General features: G+C 42.5%; 1 protein-coding gene across 6 annotated transcripts in view; it reads right to left on the bottom strand.

Annotated features, from left to right (window-relative positions):
* Positions 1-11,241: 11,241 nt before the first annotated feature.
* PDXK (pyridoxal kinase) overlaps positions 11,242-22,608 on the bottom strand; it is a 105,809-nt gene continuing 94,442 nt past the window's right edge. For all 6 annotated transcript variants that reach the window (XM_045002606.1, XM_045002609.1, XM_045002610.1 and 3 more), the window contains one exon: positions 11,242-21,801. In XM_045002606.1, coding sequence (XP_044858541.1) covers positions 21,689-21,801 — 113 coding nt within the window. In that variant the 3' untranslated portion in view covers positions 11,242-21,688. The remainder of the gene's footprint in view (positions 21,802-22,608) is intronic.

Raw genomic sequence — 22,608 nt, 5'->3', positions numbered from 1 at the left:
GGAACTCTTCAACTACCGGCTGAGCAAGTGCAGAATGGTGGTGGAGTGTGCTTTCGGACGTCTCAAGGGGAGATGGCGGAGCTTACTCACTCGCTCGGACATCAGCAAAAAGAATATCCCCGTAGCCATCAGGGAGGCTTTGAAAGCGAGTTTCCTCGCAGAGCAGGGTAACCTGTGACTGTCCACTTGATTTTAAGAGAGCCTGATCATAAACCAAGTTTCCCCCACTTCCGAAGGACGTTTTAAAACTAAGGACATGTTTTAGTAATTAATAATAAATCTTTCGTTGACTTTGCATTTCTGTTTCCTGGTTGAAACATGGAAGCATTCTGTGCTGGGAAAGGTGTGCACTGATGGGTGGGTTTGCAGGAAGGGGCGAGGGGTGCCGTCTTTGGATAGGGGTTAACATGACGGCTGTGGGTTTGGGCGTTGGAAGGGGTGAGGGGTGTGGGGGAAGGGTGAGTATCTGCCCCTGGATGAGGTCTCTTTTTGGGGCTCAGGGCACCGGGGAGGATCGTGACTACGGTCCAAGTGCATGTGAAGGGAAGCCTGCCTTTACATTCGGGGACGGCAGGCACCAGGACCCTGCACAAGCATACACATCAAGGAAAGACCCGGGGCAGCATACACCACACAGACTGTCCCTGGTGCCTAGTGACTGCAGTCTGTGTGTGCCCTGCAGTTGACCCTGCACCCAAGTCTGTAGCATGGCACTGTGGGCTATGCACTGAAATTACAATTCCCCCCCCCACACACACACACACAACAACAGAAAGTCTTCTGACACCAGAAACGTGACGGAAACAGTCAGTAACACCAAACCGCTTTTAATAATGTAGTACACAGTGGGGGTTTGAACTTGGAGTTGGGACTGGTTGATGCTGTAAGGAAAGAGCTTGTACAAATTTACAGCGCGAGAGTTGTCTCGAACATTATCGGTGTGCTGCGGTGCAGGGACAGTTCTCACGGCCCCTACCGCCCCTCCTTCTTGTAACTTTGGGTGAGGGGGGGACAGGACTTCCTGGCGTTGGAGGGCGGTTGCAGATGCACTGCAGGGGGGCTCTCTCCTCCTGCCTGCGGTCTTGCAGAACATCTACAAGGCGCCGGAGCGTGTCCGTTTGCTCCCTCATTAGACCAAGCAGCGTTTGAGTCGCCTGCTGGTCTTCCTGCCGCCACCTATCCTCCCGTTGACACAGGCTCTCCCTCGACTGTCTCTGCTCTGCCGCCTCCGCTCTGGAGCTGGCCATCAGTTCCTGGAACATGTCGTCCCTAGTCTTTTTCTTTCGGCGTCTAATCTGAGCCAGCCTCTGCGAGGGGGATGCCGGGGCAGTCCGGGAAGGAGCCGAAGCTGTGTGATGCGAAAAAGTAGGTGATTTCCTTGAACAAATACATGTTTGCCAACAGTAAACACAGTCTAGTCAGTTTCAGTTAAGAAGACCAAAGAGGGAACCAAGTCTCATGAGATCTCAGAACTAGTCCGAGATTTCGGAATACGCTCTCATTGGCGGCGCCATTGCACTGGATAGCGCACAAGCGAGGAAAGACAGCTGCATCCCTCTTGCACAAAGTCCTGGTAAGCCTTACAGTACAGAGTGCTTATCAGTTAGTGCTTAGCTGTGCTCTCCTGCTGGAGGCAATGTGCAAAGCAGAAAAGATGACCGTTTTGCGGCCCCTCCCACCAGTGCACGGGAAAGATCACTGTATGCTTTTCCTCTGTGGCCTCCAACACGTGGCTGTTAAGCGAGGGTCATTCTTATGCAAAGTAAAACTCTGTTAAGCGAGGGTCATTCTTATGCAAAGTAAAAGTCTACCATTCACAATAGTAACAATACACTAATTCCACTAATTAGATGCAGCACTTCCACAACGACATCACCCTGAGGCGTGTCAGGCGGACTGAGAGAGAGCGGATGCTAACAGAAGCCCTGCACAGACCAGGACCATACGCTGCCATGCTCGTCGAGGCGATGGTCCCCCTTTACCTGAGGATGGCCTGGCGCGGAAGAGTGTGCTTCAACGGAGCACCCAACAAGGCACCTCTACCAAGGAACCTCCTGCTGAGGCTTTTCCAGCTGCTCTCTGAGAGCTTTTTTGAACTGTCCCCAGAGGACTATTGCTCCATTCCTGTATGTGTAGACCTGCTGTTTGTATAGCTCCTATATGTGTAGACCTGCTGTTTGTATAGCTCCTATATGTGTAGACCTGCTGTTTGTATAGTATAGTATAGTATAATTTTTGTATAGTATTTCTATTTTTTCTATTTTTTATATAGTATTTCTATTTTTGATATATATCCCTGTTTCTTAAAAAAATAAATGTTTCCCTCTTTGTAGCACTTACCGCCTGATCCTTCCCCTGATTCCGAGTCCGGGTTAACGGGCGGGGACGGTTGGTAGGGGATCTCTGTGAGGGTGATGAAGAGATCCTGGCTGTCAGGGAAAGCGGGAGTGGGTTCGATGTCGCCTGCGCCGTCCTCAAAAGACCCTTCCTCATCTTCCCCATCGGCGAACAGGCAGGAGGAACTGTCCCGGTACACTATTCCGTCCTCGGAGTCCACCGTCACTGGTGGGGCAGTGGTGGCAGACCCACCTAGAATGTCATGCAGTGCCTCGTAGAAGCGGCATGTCTGGGACTGGGCTCCGGAGCGTCCGTTTGCCGCTCTGACTTTTTGATAACCTTGTCTTAGGTCCTTCACTTTCACGCGGCACTGCATCGCATCCCGGCTGTATCCTTTCTCTTTCATGGCTTTAGAGACCTTCTCGAAGGTCTTCGTGTTCCGCTTGTTGGAGCGCAGCTCCGAGAGCACAGACTCCTCGCCCCACACAGCGATCAGATCCTGGACTTCCCGGTCACTCCATGCTGGGGACCTCTTTCTATTCTGGGATTGCCCGGACTCCTCTGCTGGAGAGCTCTGCATCGTTGCAGGTGCTGCGGAGCTCGCCCCGATGTGCAACCAGAACGTCAGATTCAAACCGCCCAGACAGGAAAATGAATTCAAATTTTCCCGGGTCATTTCCTGTGTGGCTGGCCAGAGAATCCAAGCTCGGACTGCTGTCCAGAGCGTCAACAGAGTGGTGTACTGTGGGATAGCTCCCGGAGCTGCTAAGTTCGATTAGCATCCACACCTAGCCTAATTCGAGCTAGCCATGTCGAATTTAGCGTTACTCCACCTGCCGGGGTGGAGTACCAAATTCGAACTAAAGAGCCCTCTAGTTCGAATTAAATGGCTTCCTGGTGTGGACGGTTGAGCGGTTAGTTCGAATTAACACTGATAAATTCGAATTAAAGTCCTAGTGTAGACCAGGCCTAAGGAAGGAGATTCCACCACCTCCCTCGGGAACCCAGTCCAGTGCTTCACCACCCTTCTACTGAAAAAGTTTTTCCTAATATCCAACCTAAACCTCCCCCACTGCAACTTGAGACCATTACTCCTTGTTCTGTCATCTTCTACCACTGAGAACAGTCTAGATCCATCCCCTTTGAAACTCCTTTCAGGTAGTTGAAAGCAGCTATCAAATCCCCCCTCATTCTTCTCTTCTGCAGACTAAACAAGCCCAGTTCCCTCAGCCGCTTCTCATAAGTCATGTGCTCCAGCCCCCTAATCATTTTTGTTGTCCTCTGCTGGACTCTTTCCAATTTTTCCACATCCTTCTTGTAGTGTGGGGCCCAAAACTGGACACAGTACTCCAAATGAGGCCTCACCAATGTCAAATAGAGGGGAATGATCACGTCCCTCGATCTGCTGGTAATGCTCCTACTTATACAGCCCAACAAGGGTTAGCCTTCTTGGCAACAAGGGCACACTGTTGACTTGTATCAGCTTCTCATCCACTATATCCCCTAGGTCCTTTTCTGCAGAACTGCTGCCCAGCCATTCGGTCCCTAATCTGTAACAGTGCATGGGATTCTTCCGTCCTAAGTGCAGGACTCTGCACTTGTCCTTGTTGATATATATATATATATATATATAGATAGATAGATAGATAGATTGATCTTGAAGACAGTTTGAGGCATAATGGACATGGACACACACACACACACACGTGTATCTCCCTACCTAAGTGTCGGCAGGGGAATGTGTGTGTAAGTAGCATCCACACTGTGCTTGAATAGTATCTCTATGCAATGAAGTGTCTATTTTTGTTGAAAGGAACGCCCTCTAGTGTCTGTAAATAGAACAGTCACTGCCACTTAATCTGCTCCTTGTACTGGTCACTGATCTGTTGAATCCCCAATGCTGCCAGCTCGTCCACTATTTCTTGGTACATATGGTCATTCCTGATGCAGCCTTTTGGACATTTCTGATCCTACTAACCTCACCTGTAGCCATGATTACCTGATCAAGCTAACATCCCTCTGGATTCTGTCCCCTAAATTGACTCCTCTCCAGCCTCCAAGACTGTTGAAAGTGGGACTTAGGCCCTTTTGGAACTTTCACCCACTATATGTAACTGTCTGATGTGCTGGCAGGTGTCCATTAGCCTGTACATTAGCTATAGAGAAGCTTTGGGTGACGTTTCACTCCATATTCTTTATGAAAATATGCTTATAATATGGATCTGACATAACAGATATACTTTATGCGAGATGGCTCATATGAGAGCTCATTGGAAAGGTTATGATTTACTGAATGTGATTATGCAATTTGTATGCCTGTATCATGTCTGTATCTGAAGTAAGGAATATTAATTATGTATCTATTTCAAATGTGTTACTTTGGGTGTCACCCCCTACCAGCCCTTCAGGTCCAACAATGAAAAAGCCAGACAGGCTAATGGGCAATTAGCAGAAACAATGGACTGTAAAAGAGCTTAGTCTTCCTGTTGATGCTGGAGAAAAGCCTATGAGCAATGGCTGCCACAGCCATGCAGAGACATAGGTCCGAATAACCTGGTACTGGATACCTCTCCTCTCCTTTTGGTATGCCAGTGTTTTTCCCCTGGAAGACAAAGGGTTCCTGCCTTACACAAGAACTATTTTACACAAGAACTATATAAGACAGAGGAGTGAGATCATCGTGGTTCTCCTCTGCCTCCCCACCCTAAGAGACACTGAAAAACACCTGAAACCAAGAACTGAACTGGGGGGAGAAGAGTTGAGCCCTAGCTGGAAGGGGGTCCAGCTTGTGAGTTATAATACCTGAGGTCTCTGTGCAGCTGCCTTTCAAGACTTTCTGTAATCCCACTGCTTCTTGTCCTATCCTCGGAGGTTAAGAAAAACAATTTTTCTTACTCCATCTTGTAACAACCTTTTACATACTTAACTGTTATCATGTCCCTTCTCAGTCTTCTCTTCTCCAGACTAAACAAACCCATTTTTTTTCGAATCCTCCCTCCTATGTCATGTTTTCTAGACCTTTAATCATTTTTGTTGCTCTTCTCTGGACTCTCTCCAATTTGTCCACATCTTTCCTGAAATGTGGCTCCCAGAACTAGACACAATACTCCAGTTGAGGTCTAATCATCGCGGAGTAGCATGGAAGAATAACTTCTTGTGTCTTGCTTACAACACTCCTGCTAATACATCCCAGAACGATGTTTGCTTTCCGTAGTACTATTTCTAGGCAGTCATTTCCCATTTTGTATGTGTGCAACTGATTGTTCCTTCCTAAGTGGAGTACTTTGCATTTGTCCTTATTGAATTTAATCCTATTTACTTCAGACCATTTCTCCAGTTTGTCCAGATCATTTTGAATTTTAATCCTATTCTCCAAATCACTTGCAACTCCTCCCAGTTTGGTATTGTTTGCAACTTTATAAGTGTATTCTCTATGCCATTATTGAAGTCATTTTTTCCAAATAGTATCTCTCTCAGCTTGTTTAAAAGGTAAGTTTCTTAAAAAAAAATCATTTCCTATCAAATCTCTTGCATAGCATTTTGATAAATTTTTACTTTTGTGTGATGCTGTAATTTTGCATCATTAGTAATCTGGCTCCAAATAAATGAAAACATGCTATTGACTTGTGGTGGTGTTGTTTCAGATCTTCTTGTAATTTCATGGATAAGCAAGTTTAGAGCAGTGTAAAAAATATCAACCTTGAACTTTAGTTTTCATGGCTGTAGAGAGCGGTCCTGTCTCATTATGGATTTTTCCCCTCTTTCTGCCTCTTTTCTTCTTGAAATCTTGTTCGAGGCTTAGGTGAGCTGCTACAAGTTTTGACTTGTGAAGAATAAGAGGCCAGGATTCTCAAAGGCACTCCCATTTGCTTAGAAGTGATTTCATCAGCCTTGATTCTTTACCAGGGATAAGCCCAGAGTTTTGAAGAAAACTACTTATGTTGTCAATGGCTTGTAAAGTTTTAAACCAGAAAGTGGCCAGTAAAATGAATATGAAAGATTTTAACCAATCAGGTTCTTCCTTTGGTTTCACCAAAGCTTGTAGAATTTCCCTCACGCTCTTCACTAGTGGTTTCACTACTTTAATCCTCACACTCCACCGAGTCAGCGACATACTATTGTGTCTAGTTCAATGAAATGTTTGCGGCTTCCTGTCAAATTTCTATTGTAAAGGAATGGAACTGAACAAGTCCACTGATGGCTGGTCAGGGAGACAATTTTTTTGTACCTTTGCTTATTTCTATTGACATATAACCCCTCTGCCCCCTTTCATCTGATTCCGTGTGTGTGACTGGTGTATTTAGAACAGTAGCCCATCCTTTTACTAAAACTTAATGCAAGCTATAGCTAGGCTGGAGCTCCTTCAGCACTTGCTCTTACGGAGCTTAGTAATAAATAAAGGTTCATGCTACTCAAGGATTGTGACAGTGTCACATGCAGGCTGTGCAGGAAGGACTGCAGCAGGCCCTCCTACATGGAGTCCAGCACAGTATTCTCAGCATTTCCTGCATTTTATTGTCATTCAAATTCATGTATAACCAGGGACGGAGGCCTGACATTTAAAGTCTGTGTGGGGGCCCTTAGTGCCACCCCCCCAGGCTATACCAGCCCCCCCTTCTCTTCCCCTCACAGGTGCCAACCCCCTGCCACCAGCAGCCTGACCCCCTGGACCCTAAACCCCTACATATATCCCTTCCCAGGAGCCTCAGCCCTTGAGGGAGCTCTCCTACTATTTCCTTCCAGGAGCCCCTGCTTTCCCCACCCCATTCCTTACCTTACCCCTCCCCACTGGCAAGCCTCAACCTCTGGGGACAGGTCCATTCTGCTGACACAGGCCAGCCATGGGTGTTTAATTGCAGAGTAGCCCTCCCCTAAAGTACTAGTGCAAGCTACCCTTTTAGGTCTCTCGCCTTGGAGAACTGCACGCAGGATTGTCTCCACCAGTGCCAACAGCAGCCATGGTAGACAGACCACAGTATTTTTCTCCCTTTCACCCACTATCAAACTCCAGTCCGGGTCAGTGGGAGAGCCCAGCCACACTGGTAGAATATCCATATACAGCTTTGCCTCTACTCAGCTACTTCTTGGAGTAGATTGCTCTTGTCTATAGCGAGATACTATTCCCATAAATCAGCCACATAGATAAGGAGTCGAAGTGGGTTGATAAGCAAAATGGCTCTAGATAATAGATAATATTAGCTAGACACAGATAATAGCTTCTGACACAGCTACTGCATAATAGATTTATTTCAGAAAAGGAATTTTCAAGAGTTTCTTTAAGAAGATGGATAAAAAAGCTTCAAGAACACATTAGGGGGGCTTTGGCTTATTAGCCCATCACGTACCAGAATGCAGCCTAATGCAGCTTGCAGACCAAGACTCATACATTCTCTTCCCAGCACTGGCAGTTACCTATAGAGTAACTTGGTCAAGTCACAATGTGGTGTTGTGATGACTGGGCCTACAAATGTACTCCAATTGTGAGTTTAACCATAAAAAGTGAGCGTAAATTCATAAGGTGTCACAATAACCTAGAACAACAAATGTTGTAACAAATGCAAGTGTAAGAAGCTGGATTGGTCTAAACCAAAAAGGCCATGCTGATATATTCTAAAGGCTGTTAAAATTATGCTTGATAAAAACAGGAGATGTGGAGCCTGAAGTTAATGAGCCAAAATTGGTATATTAGATATTAGGCTTAATTGCTGGACAAAATAATGAGGTGATGGAATATTCCACCCATCTCTCCCTTCTTGAGTCCTTAAAAGAGATTTTGTGGGACAAATATGAAAGAACAAAAAGGACAGATGGAGGTTACTGGAGCAAACATAACCCTCATGGAGGCCCCACACACACACACCTCCACCATCTCCTGGGACCCCAGACTTTGTCAGCCTAATTCTGAGGGATGTCCTGACCATATGGCGCCACAGAGAGCCAGATGACATCACTGCTCCTACCAGCTCCAGCACAACCACAAACTCCTTCAGGAATGAAACTGCATCGGACTGATCTTAACCAACTTCATTTCTTTTCCCCAAAAGGACAGCTATTGCCATATCTAATACCATTTCAGACACTGTCAAACAAGGGCGTTTGTCCTTCTAAAAACTCTCTCCAGCTAACGGGAAAAGGAACAAGGGATGTTGTTAAAATAAATTATTTAATACTTTTCATTTCAAATGCTTTAACTCTTTTTCCTTCTTTTCTGGATTTTTAAAAAGGTTAAACATTGTGTTTGATGTGGTGCTAAGCAGGCTGAGGTCTAATATACTACATTCTTTAACACTGTTTAATGTGATACCATAACCTAATCACTGTAACACCTTTCGCCCATATATTCAACCTAAACTGATGCAACATTATACTAACACAATTAAGACAACTGTGTCTGTGCCTCATTTTCTCCACTTACCAGACAGGAAAAGACTGACCTACCTATGAAAAGTGCCAGCTTGACACCTCCAAAGATGAAGTCCTGTATTTATCCAAGGAAAATAGAAAGCAACTGCAGTGAAAATGTCCACTGTTAGTGTGCTCTTAACTCTGAAATGGCGGAACCCCTCTTAGAGACCGACTCTATCTGAGCACCTCTGAAAAGTTTGCCAGTTGCTGTCTGTTACAGATGATGGTAGGTGGTTGTTGGGTTTTTTTTTTTTGCAATATGAACAATCTGTGTACTAGGAACCAGACAAATCACCAAATGCATTTCACCGAAGTCACTAAAGAACAATCACATGCGATATGCCAACCTGCATGTTTCTTTCCTCTCACCTGCTTCTAAAGAAGCATGCATTAGCTCCAGCTAGATTGGATGACCGATTGCTTTGATCTAATATGACAGTTCCTATACAGGACTAGGTTTATTTAGTGCAACGAGACCTAAGGCTCTCCCATGAATTCTCCTATATTATTGACTCTCAGGTTGGCACTCTCCTGGGCAGGCAGAGGGGCATGTGCACAGCCAGGGCAACAAGCTGAAGCGGGAAGCCAAGCTGACACCAGCGGGCTATGGTGTGAGTCAAGCTGACATGGTGAACTAAATATGGCAAAACAGCAGCATTAGTAGGGTCTTGCTAACAGTAGGGGGCACTTCACTTCAGTTGCTCATCACATTCAGCTGAAAATCATCTTTTCTGAGAAGTATGGCATTGTTCTCTAATCAATATTTCCTTTAGAATTAATGACCCCAAAGTGTTCCTGGGCTGTGATGCATACTTTGACACAATAAGCGTTCGAGAAATAAATACAGCTCCAAAGTTACCAATTGTTCCTATACCACACACACAGAAGTGGACCTGCATATTATTGTTAAATTATAGGGAATTCACATCTACAGAGAAAGTTCTCTCTGCTGGGTTTTTTTCCCCATTGTGATATAAAGAACACTCAGCAGGTTGATGCTTTGCTTGCTCAGTAACATAATCACACATAAGGTGATGCTGGCTGGACATGAATTCATACTTGCACCTGGTCAAACTGCATAAGTACGTCTGGATTTTTTATGAAACCCCTCTATTGATTCGGAGAGCAAATACAGCATCTGCAGTGTGAGCTTCCCCACAACTATGTTCCTCAGAGACAACCTGGAGTGTGAGGCGATAAGTAATCATTTGTATGCCTTTCTTCTGTGACTATCAACAAGATGTCCAGTTGTGGTGGAGGCTGGGACAGGCTGTGAACATTTGCCCACCAGACATTGGAACAAGACCTGTCATTTGTTCTACAAAACAATTCAAGGCTGTTTGGTGAAACTTTGACTACCAACTTGAAACAGATACTGACCAACACCTCAATCCTCTGAGCTAGAGGCTTGCAACCTGACCTGAACTTGATGGAACCCAACTACAAGGGTCAGGTTCAGGTCAGATCGGAAAACCACCAGACACCCTCGGGCTCAGATTGGGTTGTCTCTGCTCACCTTCTCCTGCTTGTGGGGTTGATGCAGCTGCAGCCCTTGCTCCTGCCGGCTGCTACCTCCTCACTGTGCTGCGTTTGCTGTGCAGTGAGTGTGCTGAGTCACAGCACCTCTCACTCCACAGCACACATAGTCCAGCAGGGGCCGGTGGTCAGCAGGACTGGGACTCGAAGCTGTCACCACACTGAGCCCATGGGGCAGGCAGTGACTGGAGATGGATTGCAGGCACAAGGGGTGGGGAGTGGGAAGACCCCACCAGGCCTAGTCCCAAGGACAAGACCGTGGTGCTGACAGAGGTTTGAGAGGAAGTGTCAGGTCCTGGTCAGGTCTGAGAATGACTTGACTCTCTTGGGCTTGGATCGGGCTCAGGTTAGGTTTCAAAGTTAGCCCTGAGCAGACCTCTACTCTAGTGACACTTTCCCCCTATTCATCTTTGTCCCCATTAACAATATACCATGTGCATTGCTTAAATACCATCCTTCTGCTTTACAATGATGATTTGAACTCTAAGGAACCGCAGGAATTTCACCGCAGGTCAGCATCAACCAGTCAATATCAAACAAGTTACCCCTGGATACAGGGGTCATTGTGAAGTTCTTTGGCAGGTGTGACACAGGAGATCAGACTAGATGATCTAATGCTACCTTCTAGTCTTAAAAATCTCTGACACTAGCCCGGGGTAAGGGGTGGGCTTGAAAGCCCAAGCCACGTCTACACAGCTCTTTTTAGCTTCCTAGCATAAGCCTGTCTAGCTGGGCTAGGAGGCTCTCTCAACAAGTCTTTTCCTCAGTAATCTTTTACTACTTTGTCAAAGTACACAGAGGTTTGCTGTGTTGTACCTTTCTTATGACTGAGCAAAAGAAAAATCACAATTAACAATGCATGTGAGGTGAGCACTGGCCCCTCATTCTACTATACTCTTAGTGAGATTTGCATATGAAGGACTCCAGAGATAAAGGAGTCATTAAAACACGCCAGGTAAACCGTTTAGGAAAAGAAACATTTTATTGAAAAAAAAATTACATTTCACGTATACACCATGAAAATAATGATTTGTGTTTAATCTTCATAAGAAGAGATTAAGACTTTCACAAAAACATACAATCTGTATTACAGCATTACTCTATTTGATAACAGATTCTGGTGGCCTCTGCCCTGTTCATTTACACAGTACAGCAGGATGAAATGTGCTTCAAACAAAAGTCCTACACATTGGCCTCTTTCAGATGCTACCACCTTTCATTAAGAAGAAAAACAAAATCACTAACTGGGTCAATATTTAAGGTTCATTTTATATATTTTAAGTAAGGCCCAATTTCAGTCCTCTTTTTCTTAATTAATTCAGAAATCAACAGCCTGGAGAAAACACCAATGGAAAATAATTCCAAACTCCTTTTTCTCCAGCGATTGAATAAGTGAAAAGCACAGTAAACTGGCATTTAGGAAATAATGTTTCTTCATTTTCCAGAGTGAAAGTGACATAAAAAGGCTACATTTAAAATGGCGCCAACAGCAAATTGTAAGATCACGATTCAATGGCATTGGAATATCCAGAACTTAAACCCTTCTATCACATCATCTCTCTCCTAAAATGACAAACCACACTACAGTTTTCCAATATATTAATAAGGAGAAAACATTGTTCAATCAGTATTGAACATTTCTTGTATAAATATCAATTCTGATGGAGCCACTTGGCACTTCTGGACAAAGGCTTCAATCTAGCAAAGTGCTTAAGTACATGCTTAACTTTAAGCACATGAATAGTATCACTGAAGTCAATGGAACAACTCACATGCTTAAAGTTAGGCTCATACTTAAGGGCTCTGTTAGACTATAATGTGTATATACACCCACAAGTGCTCTTCTACAATTGATCATTTATTGATAGGTTCTTCAGACAAAATAGTCCTAGGCTGACAGCTGACAATGACAACTAGTATTATACTGCCTGAAACTATATCTTCTGGAACTCCCTTCCTCACAGGGATACTAGTGTTATTTTGGTTCAGGAAGGTTTTTTTTTTAATCTGTAAATAAAGGGAAGAAATATATATTAATGCCACTTAAGACTGGGAGACTAAAAAAAGTAACCCATTAGATGCTGAAGAGTGCAGCACAATTCAAATCCAGTGTTTTCTATAGTGAACAGCAGGGTTTATTGGGTGCCTTAAATTTTTCTTGTGCAAGAACTATGAGTTCAGACAGAGGGGCAGGTTTGCTGCCAGAACTACAATAATTTGTTCTACAGAAACAGGCTAATTTTTAAACAATTCTTGTCAGATCTGGGTAATGCTGACAGCGTGCAACTACTGTGAAAGCAGGCACTGTGAAAGCTACTTCACATTACTTTACCTACATAACTGCAGTTGTACAAGGCAACCCCTATCCAGTTCTAGCGGATCTTCCGATGACAATGACAATCACTGAACTACAAATTGTGCAACTGTGTAGTGGTTTTGCAGTGGGAGAGAAGTACTCGGTTGAAACAATCAAACTGAATTCACTTGAGAGCACTGAGATTTCAATATTGGTTTGAAGTAGTTAGTGATTAAACACCAAAGTTCTTCATAAAATAAGTGGGACCCACCACACCAGCTGGCAATTCAGTATCAAGCATATCTATTCCTTCAAAATGACATAGCGTTTGGGCGTGGAAGAACAGATGATGTTAACTGCATCTTAGAGTGTTCTATTAGCCTCATACATACTATGGTAAAAGTTAAGGAATATAATTTAAATTAATTACATTACATCACATCTTGCAAATGCATTCTTAACCTTTAATGCATGTGGATAGCCCCATTGACATCAATAGGATCTACTTGTGCACATTGAAGTGTAAGCATGCACATGACTATTTGCAGGATCAAGGCCTAAAAATTTTTGTTGCTCTTACAACTGGGAAAAATCCTGCCTCTAATTGTGTTATTGATTTCAATTTAGAAATATACAAAAAGAGGTGCAAACGATTGCCATATGCAAGCACCTTCCATTTATTTCCCCTATGTGAACCTAAGGGCCCATGAAAACTATGTCACTGTTAGAAGTGTCATATGGCTAGAAAGGCAGCAAGTGACCCATGAGGGCCCCAATACAGCAAAGCACATAAGCATGTGCTTTAATATCAAATGCATGATATGCTGAATCAGGCCCTGGGGGCTGTATTTGAAAATAAAACCAAACAAACTTGGCTCTCCCTGCCTTAGTGTTCCAAGCTTCCAAGAACTGGTGCATTTCCTCCTGAAAGGCAGTGCAGATAGAGAAGTAAGTGCATTTTGATACTGCCATCCCTCAGGGGCTCTAGTCTCTCCTCAAGACTCATCACACAAATTGTATCCACAGATCGCAATGGGAGTCGGGTATGTGCACAGTAAAGCACAGAATAAAGCATACCCTCCTCTGTCCCATGTCACATGATTAGATGCTCCATCAGGTTTTTCAGTTCTTTGCTATCTCTGCACTTTGTCAGGCCTGGATACAAAAAATCTCCCAAGAGAAAACAGCTGATAAGTTCTTCCCCAGCTATTGGAAAAAGTGAAGTATTTATAAAGTGTTTTTAGGAGACTGGACTGGTTCTTTAGAAAAATAAGAGAAGGGAAAGAAGACATTATTGTCGACTATTGTCAAATAATTTCTCTAACCCATAGATATATATGGCTGGAATATGGACACAGCATCCAACACTGGACTCCAACCCTGTTTATCTATGCAGGCAGCCCCTCACCCCCGCATGGAGGCCCTGTAAAATAAATGTAAAAAAACACCCAAACCAGTTTCTTGATACTTAAAAGTGATTTGCTTTTGTCCTATTCTCCCAGATCTAAAAATTAAGTACAAATTAAGGAAAAAAGTACATCAAGGTAAGAAATAATTGGTCTGACCATCAAAGGTGCTGGAAACCCACAACTCCAACTGAATGGGATTTATTGGTAACACAGCTCTTCTGAAAGTCAGGCCATGTATTAAAAAACAATGTTCGTCACACTTCAAATTACTACAACTTGTTGGCCAAAAACCCCCTTCACTTTTCTCCATCCACACTGTTTGTCTATTTTTGCACTCCTCTCTGCATGGGCAGCTAAACAAAGCCCGTCAGCTTCACATTCAGTTTAATGTAGTCATGTTAACTTCGATTCTCTTGACTCATCTCAACACCTCTGAGACATGTTTAAATCAAAATCCAAAGGTTTCTAACGTACCCCAGCTTTATCTATTAGCATGGTTAATGCAACTCAAAACTGAAAATTGGGACTACTGATGTTTAAAAAAAATCAATGCACAAATTACAGTGGGTTGGGCAGCAATCTTTAGCCCTTTATCTACTGTACTACTGCACCCCTCCACAATTAAGTAGATAAGCCTTTCTGTAGAAAGAACAAAATGCACGAGAGCCAACCAGAATATACACAAGCACTATCAAAGCCGACATTTTCACCAGAAATTAAAACCATTACCATTACATGGCACTCTGTCTGTCTGGCATACAATTCATTTACTTATTTTATATGCCTCAAGGACGATCTTTAAGAGATGTAAACATATAACAGGGTCATCTATTCAATACGAAACACCACACAAATATCAAGTACATAGAAAGTTAACTTGTAAATATTTCTCTGTTTAACAATTTAGAACTAAAAAAATATTACTTCAAAGGCATATTTTATTTATTTGTAATCTGTCCAGGGCTGTTGGGGTTGTACTATCCCTACATGTCATAGCCACCTTCTGCTCTCCTCCCTCACAATGTTACGTTCCTGGAAGAGGCAGATATGATGTGGCCGGGACTTGAAGCCACAGTGCTGTCTATAAAAATATAATTCGTAAGACTTTCTGCTCCCATTCTGAAGGCCTGCACAGCCAGCCCCCAAATTCTGCATTTTCCCCCCACTGCAACTAACACTTTAACACATACACAGTACATACGCTACATTCTTCTAGACACAGATTTTTCTAAATAGCAATGCAACAACAAAGGCAACATGTACGTTATACAGGTAATTTTAGTGATAACATATGGCACAGCCTTCAAATATTGTTGGTATTTTCTTCCATGTGCTACCTTATTCTCTACAAATTCAGGGGGTTTTTTGCCTCAAGACCTGTGGCTGCTCCCAGAGGCACCAACCGAGGAATATGCATCTTTATTCAGGAAAGTACTTCAGACACATGCTTAACTGTACGTATATGTTTACATCCCATTTACTTAAAGACTCACTAAAGTTAAGCATGTAAGTGTTTTCCTGAATCAAGGCCAGAGTGAGCTCGTAGCTGGAGCAACAAGTGCCACTTCATAGGATCTTTTTTTGGTCTCACTATTGAGGCCTGGGATTGGTTTCCTAGCTAACTGTATGGAAGTTGTGGGACCGCTAAACTGCTTATATGTTCTTCTCTCCTGGCTAGTTTCCTTTTGACTCAATTCAAATGATGAGCAACTAGCTTGGGATCTCACTCTGAAGAAAACATATTAAAAACAACAGATTCCCTATAAGATCTGTGTTCAAGGCTCTTGGTTGGTAAAATAACCGCACATTTTCATGTTTCTGATAAGCATTGGGGCATCCTGTTTACCTTAAATCTTCTAATATAAATGTGCATAAACTCACCGATTTACTCAAATATTTAAAAGAGATTTCTAGTTTCAAAGCTTAACAACTATTGCAGACTTGAAATTTTAAGTTGCTGTGCACAGCAAATAATTTATCTCAGAATGCTGTGGAACAGAAAACTGTCCTCAAATAAAGGGTCTCATTTGTCAATAGTTAACACCAAGAAGAGAGCAGAAAAAGTTATTTTCAAAAGCCATTTTTCTTTTGAAAATATTCTACTCTAAATATTTAATTAATAAATCTGTTCCATTGACTTAAATAGGCGTTGAAAGGTACTCCAACAATGAAAAGCTGTGATCTGATTGAAGAGAAATGATTTGTTTAGTGTTTAAGCTTCAGTCAAGAAACATTTTGATTTCTAAGTAGCTGGACTATGTGTTAGTTTTATACCAGCGAATACCTCAACTTTTTAAAGGGGTATAGGGGAGCCATTGTTTCATTTAATTGGGGGGCACCAATTTCACTTGGCTAAGTGACCAAATCAGCCTCTCTGACTGGCACGGGCATTTTGCAGAAGTGACTTCTTTAATAGAAGAACTCCCATGTTTCTCACTAAACTGGATGTCTGCCTTCTTCCACTCACAGAACGGCCCGAATGTGTAAATTATGCCATGTGGATACAGGCAAGGGGGCCTGACCTGGCACTGCACTCCCTTCGATTTCACTGCTCAAGAAGCAGACCAAGGAATGAACTGCGGTTCTTGTTCTGGAGCCCCTAATCCCCGATGAGGGCAAAATACTCTCTCACCCTAGTAACACGTATATGGGAATAGAGATGCAGAATGCCAGAGTCACTTTTCAGTTGGAACATGTAGGTCTCCCACAGGCAGTTATGGAGCTAAACATCCTCTATAAATCAGTCTAGCATCCTCGAATCACTAACGCCTTCTCCTCCCCATTAGTGAGCTTTAACCCTTAACCTTCCAGCAAATTTCTACTGCTATGAAAGTTATTCAAAGAAATGCGCAGAAGACAAGCCTAGTATAACCCCCCCTCCCCAATCCTGTGGTTTTATATTGGGACGATTTAGGTGTCCAAATGTGGGCTTTCCCTTTATCCACCCAATCTTTATATCAGATACTCATAAAATCTTAATCAAATCCACTTCCTCAGAACACTGCCGAACTGTTCTTGTTTGGTTTAATTCTGAAATGGTCAACATATTCAAAAATAGAAGCTAACAATTTTTATGCACAATATATTAATGTAGACATTTTTATTACAATCTTTCTTGCCACATATTGTCAAATAAAATAGACTAACACAACCACTCTAACAGTATCAGACAACGAATTAACATCAATCAATCCAGATACGTATAGGATACTCTTAACAAGGCAGTATTTTTAGCTAGAAACCTTGGTCCTCCAATTCTTTTGTATAGTATGTTGATTATAGATTTCTTGCGTTTTAAATATAAATCAGCAAATGAACATCTACATTACCAATTTTAATGCAGATTTTAAAAACATGTATGTATGCCAAGCATGAATAAACTTCCACAACACTTTAAAAAAAAAAAACTTTAAAGTGTCGTTATGCATGTATCTTCCAAGGAAGTCAGAAGTTTTATGCATAAAAAGCTTGGGTTCCGGCCCAGAATAGACTAGATAATTAATTTTTAAGAGAGTTTTGGTCCATTCTCCATAAGGCTCCACAAATAAGTGAAACTATAATAATCACAATGCCTGCACACAAAGAAGTTCATTACAGAAAATGGGTTCAAACACAATTTAATTAGCTCAAGTAACACCAGCCTTCCATTTTGTTGACAGATGAAAATCACTGAACAGAATGATTGAATCTACTGCTCTCTGCCAAGTTGCCTGTACCTCTGCAATCATTAGAGACATTCATTTTAGTTTGACAGCTTTTCTTTGGATGAGGATCTGCAAGTGGATAAGACTTGACTCCTGTGATAGACTCATTTCCTTTAAATGAATAATGGGGAACCGTGCTAAAGGCCAGAGTGAATACTGAGCCGTTTCCTAGCTGCTCTGGAAGTACGTGTAATTTCTGTATCAGTGGAATCTTCATGGATGTTACATCCAAGAGAAGAGAAGGGGGAATACAAGAATGATTGGATATGATCGTGTTGAGTTTGTGCAGTGTGGCACATACAGTTTGTTCTAAAAACACTAGGAAAAAGTCTTGCATAACATTTCACTGGTAAAAATGCCTTCAAGTTATATGAATTGCTTTAACATTTAAAAATACCTTTGTCCATATGTTGTGACTACAATGTTACAAGGTAACTACAATGTGCACTTACAGTCAGTTTCTCAATGCTTCTTCAATTATTAGACATTGAGCCTGCTTCTGCAGCTGATGCATGGCCTGATCTAATTAAAGTCATGGAAAGAATATCATTGACTTCAATGGGAGTTCATTCTGATATCATACGAGCATCTCCCATTGACTTCAACAGAAGATGGTAGAATGCAGTGGTTGCAAATTGTGGCCAGTTCGTAACTGAACTTCTCCAAATTCAGTTCTGCATTTTCATGTCTTTATTTTCCCTCTGCTTTCTTGTGGTATTGCATCAGTTCATCACAGATATTAAACGAGAAGGGCATTACTGGAGGGGTGGGGAAGGAGGGGGGTCTGCTGTCCTCTGAAGCATCAGGCACAGGCCACTCCTGAGGTCTGAATATCCGATTTAGATCACTGGTCCAAGCTGATATGGCAAGTCATAGGTGCCTCTTATTAGCTTGCCTCTGTTCTGCTTCATAGGAAAATTCATTTTGGCTAAGTTTTACAGATAAAAATTCTGTATTGAATTATCATCATTTAACTTATTAATCCCTTTCATGGAATCTATTATTCCATTTTCCATATTAACCCCTCCCTTTTTCTAGAAGCACAAACCAATGTATTTGCTCCTAAACACCAAGAGAGGCTCCTCTGGTACCATTTTATCGCAAGCTTGCCATAAATATGCTCTCTTGATGGCAAGAAGCTTGGATCTGTATTGTTACTGCTGCTTTTCAAAAAAGAAGAGGGTTATGAACCTCTCCCTTTGACCCCCTGACATGAAGAACAGGAATTTCTCACTAAGCTACGGAAAAGCTGAAAATTCTGTAGGGTCTAGTCCTATAAGTTGAACACTGTGAGGCTATTTAAAGAATCATTGTGTGAAGAGATGGAGCAACAGTCTGTTGATCGCAGCTTCTCAAGTCTATGGGAATGACTGCAAATATCAACATGAAATGTTATGAGTTTAAAAAAGTGAAATAAAAAGGGTTTATGCTTATAGTTATCCCTGGGGTGGGCTATATGGCCACTAAGTGATTAGCACTTGGTAGTGGTAAAAATGTATTTGTGTTGAAGAATAAGTAGAAAGCCCTTGGAGTTGTATTACTGAAATATCATTTTTATTTAAAAGCTACTATCTCTAATTTGAAAGTTGATTACATTTCCCATGCAGCTTCCACAGCAAACATTGTATGTTAAAGAGGGCAGTTTTTATGTAATAAAATTTTTAAACATATGGGAATTAGCCATTATCTCGAAGGAAAATAGCTTTAAAATATTTAAAAATACAGTGCTGAGGACTTTGAATGCTGGACATCAGCCATAAGCTCATGTGCTTAAGGAGGCTTCTATGCTTTATTCAGATTACCAGAATTATTATTGCTAGGAAGTTATTTCATGGTGGAGGTTATTGTAAATTGTGGCAATACAGTCAAGTTTACTAAGTAATTTCTATGTTCTTTTGTGTGTTTCTTATGTCAGAAGAGCAAATTTTTAACTTTTAATTGCTGAGTGCATCGGAGATGATAAAGTATTAGCCACGTAGAGCAAAAGCTGAGAGTTCTTCTCCTAAACTTATCGCAAAATGCATTAGCATCTTGTGTGTTATTTGCTTCAGAGATGCTGAGAGAGATTTAAGACGCCTCTTAAAATTGGAAAACTTCCACTCTATTAAAAAGAAAAACATTAAATCTGTTTGGCCTAAAATTAGTGATACCTGTGTAAATTCTCTCCCTGGGTCTGCTAGTAGAAACAAAATAGGGGCTTCAATGGCAGAAAGTCTACTTGGATGTTGGATTAACAAAGACTGCAGTGGCACTATCTACCTACAAGCCAAGCACTGCTGAGGGACCCAGACCTAGCCAGTTGACACAGCTTAGTAACTGGGCAGCGCTGGCCAGGAAGAAGTTTCTGGGAAGGCACCCAGGAAACACACAGATCAAGTGCTTTTTCTGGGCAGCCTCAGACAGAGGATGGAACTTAAACTGCCTTCCTTTTAGCATCTCCCTCTGTGCACAACTGCTCCCTGCTACTGCAAGAGGATGCAGTTTGTATCTGTGTCCCCCAGGATGAACAAATCAAGCCCACAGACTGCGTTTTCAGGTTTGGGCACATACAACACACTAGGACTCATTCTCAGAGGTGCAGAGAACTTGCAATGCCTGTTGAAGTCAAGAGGAGTTGTAGGTGATCAACATCTCTCAGGATTATCCTCACTGCCTAATCAGCACCCAGAATATAGAAATTGTCAAGAAACCCATTCTGAGAGCACTTCAGGGAACAGGATTTTGGTACAAAAAAGTTAACCAATAAAAATTCCCCAGCTGCCTCCATGGAAGGAGGGAAAAAACTAGATCAGGAGGAACTTTATACTGAAGTGCTTCGGTACTATGGATGATAATAAGCAGTTGTATAGATCCTTAGATACATTCAAACATCCTGCAGCACACATTAAAAAAATGGCTCTTTGTTTTGGAGAGCCAGCATAAAATAATTCAGTAAAATTCAGATCATGAAACTGTCTGAAGAATGGAATTATGAACAAACTAACCTCTCCACTTATGTCTGCAGGCAAGTGTGGGCAACTGTTCACTATTTAGTGCTTTACTGATGAACCTGTTGTACATTTTTGTTAAGCAGGTGCACCCTCTGAGGCTTCTAAATTGAATCATCCATAAAGGTTAAAATGCCCTCAACAAATAATGAATGTTGTCAGTAGCCCAGTGACTTGCTATTCATTAGAATACTAATAGGGTTACATTTACAAAAGGTAGCCACATCATCTTCCTTTCTTAAAGAAGCTTTGTTTTGACGTCTTAATAAAAAGGGAATTAAATCTGGTCCCAGAGGTAGAATTACAAATTTCTACTTGGTGCTACTGACTGGCTAATTAGATTAGTAACATTGGTCTTTTCTGGAGTGGAACATGGGGACAAAGTGATGTGGATACTTGTGGTCACTGGAAATAAAGGGATTAGCGCCTATAGAAATTGGAATCACAATTCATTCATAGGCTAGAAACAGGAAAAGTTATTAGCAACATGAAGTTACACTTCAAGACCTCTGCAGAGCATCTAATGCTAAATATCTCCCCATACACAGCCTGAAGTTGTGTGCAATTTCAACCCTACTGAGTTTTGTAGCAGTTGAGATAGTGAATACCACAATAAGCTGCCAAATGCCTTCAGCTAAGGGAGTAGGTAGCTAGTGAAATTGGCACTAGATGCTTTGCTACAATATATATGCCAGTTAGTCAGTCATTCCACTAGCAAATTCATACCCAAAGTCTTTGGCGAGGCAGGAACCTGTGTATTCTCTTGCCTATGGTACACAGGCTGAGTGAATTTGACAACCATTTTGATACCTGTGAGTAAGTTTTACTACTCACTTTTTTCCCCCTTAAACCAAGCAAGGCCAGCACGTATGTTTGATCGTGGATATCTGCCTATGCAGGGCACTATTTCATGGAAGTCAGGTTTCTGTCACAGATCTAAGGCAAACATTACAATTTACAGGAAAGAAAAAGAGGACATCAATACATTGTGCGTTATTGGGAGACATACAGCCTTTATAACTCAGTAGCTTTTATTATTATCTCCGGGTTTTCTATGTCCTTTTTGCTTTGGACCATTCTCAATTCCAGCTGGGCTCGGCTGGGTTTGTTTCCTTTTCCAGCATGTGCTAAAAGAAGATATTGAAACATCAATAATAAACAAACAGACACACAAAGAACGAATAAGGTTTCTGTCCTGTCCCCAGAACAGAGAAATTTTCTCTTCTCATCCACTGTTACCACTGCCCATTGCCTCCACCAGAGGATATACAGCACATTGTTGTTTCCCCATCCCCCCATCTCAGGTACGTCTGCAGCTCCACCATTATTTAGAGACTGCTCCTGAGAAGTTCTGAGGGCCCTCAACTCCTCTCTGGATCTTTCCGGGACTTGAGGAAGCTCAACATCTTGTATTCTAGGTGACAGGGACCAGGCTGTGTGGCAGTACAGTAGAACAAGATTACTTATGTGCTTCCAGCTGGTGTTTTTAATTCCCCTTCCCAAGAGAAGACAGTTTGAAGAATAATTTATTCAGCTAGCATAAGACAGAAATTCACCACTCAATATTTGAGGAATCCTTCCCAGTCCTAACATACACAGAAAAGGGAAACTGAGGCAGCTGGTGCATCCAAAAACGGAAAAAGGGGAGGCTCCCTTGTCCATTACACTCAGCATTTTCCTCAAATTCTCTCACTCAGGGCCGGCTCCAGGCACCAGCGCAGCAAGCAGGTGCTCGGGGCGGCCAATGGGAAGGGTCAGCACATCCGGCTCTTTGGCAGCAATTTGGCGGCGAGTCCCTCAGTCCCTCTCGGAGGGAAGGACCAGGCGCTGAATTGCAGCCGAATAATGAAGCGGCGGCAGTAGAAGTGCTGATTGCGGCCTTTTTTTTTCCCCCCTACCGCTTGGGGCAGCAAAAACGTTGGAGCTGGCCCTGC

Source organism: Mauremys mutica, chromosome 1, assembly GCF_020497125.1.
Source record: "Mauremys mutica isolate MM-2020 ecotype Southern chromosome 1, ASM2049712v1, whole genome shotgun sequence".
Taxonomy (NCBI): Eukaryota; Metazoa; Chordata; order Testudines; family Geoemydidae; genus Mauremys; species Mauremys mutica.
Note: the sequence above shows the minus strand (reverse complement) of the source record. Positions and strands in the feature narration are given on the sequence as shown.